We start from the raw sequence: 9,961 nt of genomic DNA, 5'->3' as shown, positions 1-9,961 counted from the left end.
TATATAAATATAATTCCAAAAGAGGTGTCTGCATTTTATTGTTACATTTTCAACACTTTATTTCCAGTTTTATCAACGGATGTTCAAACAAACATATGTAATGGTTGATTAGCAGTTCGGACATGCCCAGGGTTGCAGTAGTTGGTCCTACCATGCATGACGGTCAAGGTTTCCTATTTGGTGGCCAATTTCATAAGGTGAATATGATTGGTTATGCTTTTCCTATTCCCTTTCAGAACTTTCTCATTTGTGTAATTTCATACAAGTCATATTTTGCCTTACCTTATCGTTGATGAGAAGTTCCATGGGGTTGTGGCCCCATTCCAGCAGTACAATTTCATTTGGTTGGCCATGGACAGAATAGGAAAAAGGAGTGCCTGACCCTGAGGTTGTCTTGGATTTCAGCCACAGGCATATAGTGAAAGCATAGAGCTCTGGAAGAGTCTTTTTCATACGTCCATACATGTAGTTGGTACGTACTGGAAAACTAAGCTTGAAGTTCTCTGGATGATAACCAGGGTAACCTGAAAGTAAAATAAAGACAGCTCAAATATTTAAAGACTACAATTGTATTAGTTAAAATGACCCTGTTTTTAGCTCGCAGAAATGAAAGCAGCATAACCCTGTTAAAGAAAGTTTATACCTACCCTTCCAGCAAATAGCGAGTTAAATTTTCACTCTTTATGAGCTCCAGGTGTTGCTGCTATATAACACTTTTGGGTGTGCCAGACAGTGTCCCCCCGTCGACCCCTACATCACCACAGGTGAGAGCAGTGACAAAGGGGTTGGCAGTGGGAACAAGAATGATACCAGAGCTCCAGAGAGTGAAGATTTCCCTCACCACCCACCGATAGGTATAAACCCTTTTCTTTTAGAAGGTTATCCTAGTCCCCCTATTAGCAGTTTGCCACAGGGTCATTTTAAGGGCTCCCGCCAAAGCAAATAATCTTTGAAAATTGCATGTGTATCCATAAAGCCATTGTAAGCTTATAGCAAGTACGTTCCTCCAAAATCCTCACATCTCTTTCAATTCATATTCTCTACTCATGTAGCTTTGCCAGTCTGAGTGGATAAAATGGAATTGTAGGGGCTGATTATTTCAATTGGAAAAAAAAATATTTCCATAGCACTACAGCACTATCAACTAAAAGAATACTGCCCATAGCACTATAAAGCTGCCCATACACCTTGCGATCATCGGACAAAACTTTTCGTACGATGATCGAACCGTCGTACGATTTTAATACGGCGGGCCCATCCTGCCCCAACCATCACAGAGTTCAATCAGCTGTAATTTTGTAAAAAGCACCTCGACGAATTGCGTTAATCGCTTGTATTTTCGTTTGCGCATGAGCAGTGTAAATCGTACAAACCTTGCGAAAATCATACGATCGACCAATGTTTTCTAACCTGATGGTTAATCAAAAGTCGATCGATGTGTTGCGATATATCTTAGTGGACTTTTTCAGACACACATAGATTTGCAATAGAGACTGAGATTTTGTTTGTTTGTTGATAGAGAGCTGAGTTCACACAATGGAAGGTGCCATCTAAACGGACTACTGATGGCAATTTATGATACAACGCTGCCTAGAGGTTGGAAAGTGAAATGCATGGCAATTCATTTTCCTGAAAGGGGCAGGGCGCTTCCAAGTGGTAGGCCAGTTTTCTCTCAATAAAAAGCGAGTAGCTGAAAGGTGGAGGAGCACTTCACAAGACGAGGGCTTCACAGGAGGGGACAGTACGAGGGGGCTCCACAAGACGAGAGGACTTGCTTCAAGACCAAGACATACAAAGGATTTAGCAGAGACTGCAACGAGAAGCCATTTTCCTAGGCCAAGAAGTCCTGCTCATCACGGAATTTGTGGAGCCTGCAGCCTGAGCTAAGTACATTTTCAGTGTTTCCCCTCCTAGAAAGAATTACATTTGGGGGCTCGGTCCTGGATTGCAGTGAACTCAACTGAAGCAGACTTGTCTTTAGGTTTTGTACTATATCCAAGTTGAGGCGTGTTAGCCAGGATTTGTACTAAACCCAGTTGTAAAAGACCTGTGTTTTCTGTAGTGTTTTCTGCTTGTGCTGGGGAAAATGCTACGTAAATTGTTTAGCAAAAGCAAGACTGTAGATGTTTCTGGTGTCCAGGAGGGGGCGTGCAACCTGCCTGCTTGGGCTAGCAAGGCTGCAGATGTTTCTGGTGTCCAGGAGGGGGCGTGCAACCTGCCTGCTTGGGCCAGAGATAGTCAGTGGATGCCTTTTGCTAAGGAATTAGCTAAGTCATGGAGTGGTAGCCTTGCTGGCCTGCTTGGGCCAGCAAGGCTGCAGATGTTTCTGGTGTCCAGGAGGGGGCGTGCAACCTGCCTGCTTGGGCCAGAGATAGTCAGTGGATGCCTTTTGCTAAGGAATTAGCTAAGTCATGGAGTGGTAGAATTTCAGATGATTTAGCAAATTTTACCTTTTGATACATTTTGTTTGAGCAAAGCAGAGAAGAAGGCAGTGTCCTTGGCTGGTACTTCCTTAATGCTCTCTCTACTGAAACAGAAAGAAGGGAGAAAGCAGAGGCAGAGGTTAAGGCGTTAAAAGACCACCTAGAAGTTGTCTCGGCGTGTGTACGTTCAACTGCTAGTCGGGCCGATGATTTGGAAGAGCGGTGTGCAGCCCTCATGACCAAATCAATTAATGCCTTAAGGAAAAATAAAGGCCGTAGACCTGTTAGCAAAGCCAGGGTGCGTGCCATTGTCACATCCCATAACTGGGATCGTGAGGATGCGTTCTCAGGTGATAGTGAGGATGAGGAGATTGCATTTGATATTACTGATGATGTTGATCACTCAGGGGGAAAGAAAAAGTGTGCCAGACCTCTTATTACTAAGCATAGGAAGAGGTAACATGATAGGGCAGATTTTGCTGATGGGGAGGTGCATTACTGCAACCCCAGAGATGTTGAAATTGAAGAATTAAGAAAGTTTACACAAACTGAACTCCAAGAACTGGCAAAACAATACAAGCAGAGGTCCGGGGAACCCCTATTAAGTTGGCTCCTACGTTTGTGGGATGATGGGGCGGACAGTGTTCTTTTGTCAGGCAAGGAAGCAGTGGCTATGGGAGAGTTAACCCATGATCCACAATTGCGCCAGGCCATGCGTAAGGCCCGAGAGTTTACTTTGATTTTGTCACCGTTAGACCTTGTGAGAGATAGGTTAGTCAGGGTATATGCTAATCCTAGTGACCTGGAAAATGCCTCCTCTTGGAGAACAATGAGAGAGGGTATTGCCAGGTTACATGAGATGGGCTGTATAACTGGACTAACTAAGATACCGGAATGGATGGGTCCAGATATGGAACTGTTCACGTCTGCTCTGCGCTCCAAGCTGATGAGGTCTGCGCCGTTTAATCTCAGGAAAAATTGAGAGTTTTACCCCATGTGTGGCTCTCGTCACAGGTAGGGGGAAATGTGGGGGAGAGAGGCAGTACTTGGTGGGTTCACGGGTTGTCACTTGTGGTGTGATAAGTATAGATATAGGGGGGTGGGGGAGGTTGTGCGGCTTCCGTTCTGTTTGGACCGAGGTGTCCAACAAGTGTGCTGTAGGGAAACAAAAAAATTGGAGACGGAAGCGCAATAAATGTGGTAGAGCAGGGTGTAAGCGTAAGTGATGTACTCACCTATGGCTGGGTGAGCATTCGCTTGTAATCGTTGGGTTGAGGTGAAGCAGATGGAGTGGAGTAGTAGTGGGAACGGTCCCTCTTTTCCAGGGTGGTGTAGCGATTAAACCCAAAAGGCAGATGGAGACACAAAAGCGAGGGGGTGAAGTATGCAATGGTGGGTGAAGAAGGGGTGGGCTTCTGTAACTCACCGTGGGGATAGTGAAGAACGGCTCTCAGCGATGACGGTGCGGCCAGTGTTGTGCCTAAGCAGTGGGCCGTGGGGTGGTCCTCAGGAAGATTGCTGGCACAGGTGTCCTCTGGTGGCAGGTGCTGGGGAGCGGTGGAGTGAAGTGTTGTCCTGGACGGGGGGACTGGAGAGCGGTGGAGACGCCGGGGTGACAGAGTGCTCAGCCGCAGTGGAGATAGACTCACGCTGGGGCTTCCTGACAGCCCGGTGGAACTGTGACCTGCAGGCGTTTGCTGGGGAAGCCTGCAGTGCGGGTGTTGCGGCGCGAGCCGTGAAGAGTGGGTCAGAGGTTGACGTTCCGGGGGGTGGAGCCCGATGTCCAGGAGCGGTTACCTTGAGTGGTGTCTGCAGACGGGTGGAGTGTTGGAGACACTCTGAAGATCAGTTGAGACCGGATTGGGCTGACGGCGACGCGTTTCGAAGGTGAAACCTTCTTTTTCAAGCCGATGTGAAGGAATGATGCTGGCGGGAAGCTGAGGTTTTGAACAAAGGGGTGAGGGAGGGGTCGGAGGCTGTGGGTGGAGTTGAGAGGATGTGGTTGGGCCGAGAGGAAGTGGGTAGAGCTGGAGACCGGGGCGGGTGGGCGTGGTGAAGGCCCGGCTTGGTGTAATGAGAAACACTGAGGCCGTGCGAAGAAGGGGGAGGAGTTTTGAAGAGGAAAGGACGGGTCACGGGCAATGTCAAATACATTGAGGAATAAGTGGTGCTTTTAGTAGGTGCCCACGTGAGAGTTGAAGATGTGAAGTGGATAATGGGAAGGGGGTTTGTGAAGGGAGGGGGGGGCAAATAATGACATACATAAGGAGTGAAAATGATAATTGGATAAATTGAATAAATTAAAGGGTAACCCAATGGTATGAGGATTCCCAGGAGTAATGGCGTAAAGTTTCGATGAGATGCCCGGAGTCTCTAAGGTAGGACGGTAGTGTGGTAACAATAGGTTGTAGGAAATGGTCCACATAGCGGGAAAGGCCACTGGTGAGGCATTTAATGCTGGATATTATGGGGCGGCCGGGAGGTGTGGTGCTGTTTTTGTGGATCTTGGGCAGGTGGTAAAAGAAGGGAGTATTGGGTTGTGGAGGGCAAAGGAACAATTTTTCTTTTTTGGTGATGATTTTTTCATGAAAGGCTTTGTCGGTGAGGGTTTTGAGGGAGGAGAGGAATTGGGGTAAGGGGTCAGCATGTAATTTTTGGTAGGTGTTGGTGTCAGACAAGAGGCGTAGGGCCTCTTTGATTTAGTCCTCGTGGTTTTGTATGATTATGCCCCCTCCTTTGTCTGCTTGTTGAATGACAATCTGTTTGTTGTTGGTCAATTCTTTGAGTGCTTTATGCTTTGATTTGGAAAGCTTAGCTTTTTTGGTGGACTTGAGGTGGTTTTTGGTCATTCTCCCACTGATCTGTGGGGTGTCGCATAGTTTTACAAAATCGGTGTAGGTGACCTGGTAAAAAGTCTCTAAGTAAGGTCCTTTGGATTTCCGTGGGTAAAAACTCGAGGGGGGGTGGAGGGGGGTGTGTATGAAGGTGGGACTGGAAAGGTTGTTGAGTAGGAGTTCGCAGGGATAATTCGGGTCCGCCAATTCTTCGAGTATGGCCAGCACCTCGGTGTCTGGCTCCATGACCGGGGATGTGGGGGGCGGGTTGGTGGGTGCTGGCCTGACTTCAGTGTCTGGGGGTGTGGTGTTATTGTAATGCCTTTTTAGGGTGAGGTTGCGGATGATTTTGTACATCACTTACGCTTACACCCTGCTCTACCACATTTATTGCGCCAGGTAGTGGCGCTTGCGTCTCCAATTTTTTGTTTCCCTACAGCCGTTTAATCTCAGAGCTCCTTTGTTGTCTTTGCTGGGAAGCCTGGGATTAAACAGCAAGATTCATTAGGCCACTACCCTTTTAGACCAGTTGGGGGAGCTAGAGGAGACCAATACAAAACCTGTCAGGGCCGTAGATCAGGTTAAAGCCAGACAGGGGGAAAGGAAGCAGAGAAAGACAGAGAAGCCTGGGAAGTCAGGAAGGGAGATGGGAGGTACAGAGGAAACTAGAATATTTATCCCTAAAAGGCAAATGTGGGTGGAGTACCCAGAGATGAGATAGATGGGGTTTCTACTGTAGAATTGATAAAGCGGTGGAAACAGTTAGCGGGGAAATCTGCAAGGGTTAGAAACACCACCAGTGATGACAACATTAGCCTAGGGTTAGATGAGATAGAACAGACCCCTCCCACTAGTCCCAAAGTAATTCCCAGAAATGTGCAGGAACCCAAACAAAAATCCCTTTACCCTGGGGAGGAGTTAGAGAGTCTCAGGAAGGGGAAATGGGGGGTTCCTTATCCTTTGTGATGTAAGTCCTTTCTCAGCTCTGGTGTTTCCAGTAAAGAAACTGTATGGGACTTATCCAATGACTGTGGATTACAGAGGTCTAAACAGAGTGGCACCTCCTTTGAAATCAGCTGTACCTGATAAGATCTCCATCACAGAGAAAATTGCCAAAGAGGCAGGAGAATATAATGCCGTGATAGATTTGGCTAATGCTTTCTTTTCAATCCCAATAGACCCGGAGTGTCAAGACCAGTTTGCCTTTGTGTGGGACGGCCGCCAGTACACTTCACCGTGCTTCCTCAAGGATACCTTCATTCACCAACGATTTGCCATGGACTGATTGCTCGAGATTTGAGTACCCTGAATCTGAAAGTTGCTATGTTTCACTACATCGATGACATCATGATCTCTGGAACCAAAGAGGATGTAACTGAAGCACTGTACCTGTTGATACAGCACCTGGAGAACAGAGGATGGGCTATAAATAAAAGACAAAGTTCAGGGACCTGCTACAGAGGTGAAAATCTTGGGAATGATGTGACTGGGCCACAGAGGAAAATCCCAGAAACAGTTGTGCAAACTATGCAGGGATTGTCACCTCTTACTTTGAAACAGGAAGCCCAGAAATTAATTGGAGTTGTGGGATTCTGGAGATCGTTCATCCCACATCTTGGACTGATATTGAGGCCCATATACAATGGGACATGGGAAAAGACTGAGTTTTCATGTGATTCTGAACAGCAGAACGCATTCCTTCCTGCTAAAAAAGTCACTTTTCAGCACAAGGGACTGAGACTCGTAAGACCAGGAGAACAGTTTCAGCTGGATGTAGTTGAGCAGGATGACACCAGATCCTGTAGTTTGCAGATGAATGAGATTACAAAGGTGGCTGCAGCTGTGCCAATTGATCCATTTTTGATGAACTTGGCCAACTGGGCCCACAAGCAATCAGGACATTTGGGGCAGAACTTTGAGCAGCGAAGAGGATTGCCCATAACCATGGATATGATAAAGACTGTCATAGGAAACTGTACAGTGTGTGGAGTAGTGCGACAATGGCCATTACAGAAGTATTCTACCGGGACCATTAAGAGGGGCGAGAAGCCTGCAGAGATTTGGCAGATTGACTTCATCGGTCCCCTGCCCCGGGGAAACAATGGACTGAGATATTGTTGCACTACAGTTGACACCTACTCAGGACTTTTGCTTATCCAACCTTGTAAGCGAGCAGATCAAGCTGCAATGCTCCATTTGCTCCAGAAGATCACTGTGGCCTATGGCTTCCCAAGAGAAGTTCAAAGCTTGCACTCTACCAGATCTACAGAACAAGAGATGACCAAAGATTCTGGAGTGTACTGGCTGTGCCACATCCCATACCATTCACAGGCGGCTGGTTTAATTGAAAGTTACAACGGGCTATTGAAGGACCAGATACGCAAGCTTACACCCACACATACACTGAGGGGTTGGTATCGGGTCCTTATACAGGCAATTCTGTTGTTAAATTCTAGACTTATAGCCAAATGCACACCACATGAAAGGATAGTGGGGGCTGGAGCACAGGTTCCACAGTTGGAGTGCAGAATACAGTATTTACATGATGTTCCTAAAAGAACGGGTCCTAATACTTACCAGATCACTGCCTACCATGAAATGGAAACAATGTCTGATACGTCTGAAGCTGAGACCTATCTAGGAATAAGAGGAGATCTGGCAGGAGGGTTTGAAGTTATATTTGCATTGGCAGATGAGCTTCAGGATAGTGATTGGGACTCTGACTGGTTAGTTGACACTTCTCAGTCAGAGTGGAAAGTGAAGCTCTATAACGTCAAACCTTCCACTGGGAAATATCAGTATATTTCCTCTCCTCCCTATTGATGTTCTTTGGGAGGATCACAAATGGGTACAAACAGGTGGCAAAGTATTAGTCAGAGAAGGCAAGAAGCCAGTTAAAGGAGAGATTGTAGCGGAAGGGCCGGGGTCTACTGTTTTCGTGTTGTTGGAAGGAACAGATAACCCACTCTGTTTTCCACTCCATAGGCTATCTCCGATTTGATCCATGGAGAAAGTGGCTTCAGAATGGAGAAAAGGAAGACCACGGGAACTGAGGAGAATAAGCTTACAAGACCGGACCTTCTCTCATGAACTTTGCCAAAAGACTGAAACACCTCTTTAGCAGAGGAACTTGGGGGGATTGTTGTATCCATTGTGAATGAATGTTTGGTATTAGTGTCATTAGTGGTTAGGGTACACTCATTTTTTCTGTGTGGAATATGAAATAGTCCAGGGCGGAATGTGTTGCAATATATCTTAGTGGACTTTTTCAGACACACATAGATTTGCAATAGAGACAGAGATTTTGTTTGTTTGTTGATAGAAAGCTGAGTTCACACAATGGAAGGTGCCATATAAACAGACCAAACTGTTTTTTTCACAATGGTGTGGCTTGTCCTGTATTGATTCGTATCACAATGGGATGGTGATCGTAAACAGTCACACCTAGCCTGGTCAAGACTCAAATCAAATCTAGACTACTGATGGCAATTTATGATACAACGCTGCCACCTAGAGGTGGGAAAGTGAAACGCATGGCATTTAATTTTCCTAAAAGCGAAAGGGGCAGGGCGCTTCCAAGTGGGAGGCCAGTTTTCTCTCAATAAAAAGCGAGTAGCTGAAAGGTTGAGGAGCACTTCACAAGACGAGGGCTTCACAGGAGGGGACAGTACGAGGGGGCTTCACAAGACGAGAGGACTTGCTTCAAGACCAGGGCATACTAAGGATTTAGCAGAGACTGCAACGAGAAGCCATTTTCCTAGGCCAAGAAGTCCTGCTCATCACGGAATTTGTGGAGCCTGCAGCCTGAGCTAAGTACATTTTCAGTGTTTCCCCTCCTAGAAAGCATTACAATCGATTGTACAGTATTTGCGGTTGTACACTGCCCATCAACCTTACGAATATCGGACGAAAACGCGATCGCATACGAAAATCGGCCGATATTCATAAGGTGTATGGGCAGCTATACACAATCAACTAACTGAAGTGCAACTTGCTGTGCTTTGATGCAAATTAGATGATGAAAACCAATTTGTTGCTTTTGATTCTACAGACCCTTTTAGTTTTAGAAATCTTCCGATCTCACATCAATGGAAAAGTGTGCATTCAGGCAGAAGAAAGAGCAAGGGTAAATACTGCATGAGCGTAATACACTTGCAAGTTACAGTAAGTGTACTTCTGACTTGAGACAGTGGCATAACTAAAGATGGCCGAACACTGTTCTATATTTTTCGTTCAACCCACGGACTGAAGTATAAAAAAAAATAGAACAGATTCCTCCATCAATGCTTATGAGTGTTGATTGAGGAATCTCCCGCTTTCTTCATTGTATTGGCCAGCAAGCATAGATGGGCAATAAGGAGGCATTTGGATAAGCCAGCCCCCCACATTAAAAGGGGGGCACAGAGCAGCCATCATGTCCGCGCATTGGAAGCTGCTGTAAGCAAAGCACAGGAAAAGCTGATAAACTACATAGGAAATGATTAGTGTCAGTTTGGAAGCTGTACTAATTCCGATTGCTGGCTTTTTAAACAATCAACCCATTTGCAGACATCTTTAGTCTTATTATTAGGGCCTTTTTGTCTTTTATTTTGTGGTTGATTTTCTCAGCGGCCACTTTTAGCTGCCCTGTCCATAGGAAACTTTTTTTTTGTTGCTGCAAAGATAATCTTGAAAAAAAAACCAAAAAAAACTTTTGTATTTTGG

General features: G+C 46.0%; 1 protein-coding gene across 1 annotated transcript in view; it reads right to left on the bottom strand.

Annotated features, from left to right (window-relative positions):
* Window positions 1-9,961, bottom strand: part of NPTXR (neuronal pentraxin receptor) — a 92,471-nt gene that overhangs the window by 13,940 nt on the left and 68,570 nt on the right. Inside the window, exon 3 of the mRNA XM_018566336.1 lies at window positions 283-524. Coding sequence (XP_018421838.1) covers window positions 283-524 — 242 coding nt within the window. The remainder of the gene's footprint in view (window positions 1-282; window positions 525-9,961) is intronic.

This window comes from Nanorana parkeri, unplaced genomic scaffold, assembly GCF_000935625.1.
Source record: "Nanorana parkeri isolate BGI_ZX_2015 unplaced genomic scaffold, ASM93562v1 scaffold938, whole genome shotgun sequence".
NCBI lineage: Eukaryota > Metazoa > Chordata > Amphibia > Anura > Dicroglossidae > Nanorana > Nanorana parkeri.
The sequence above is the reverse complement of the archived record's forward strand: the minus strand, read 5'-3'. Positions and strand labels throughout refer to the sequence as shown.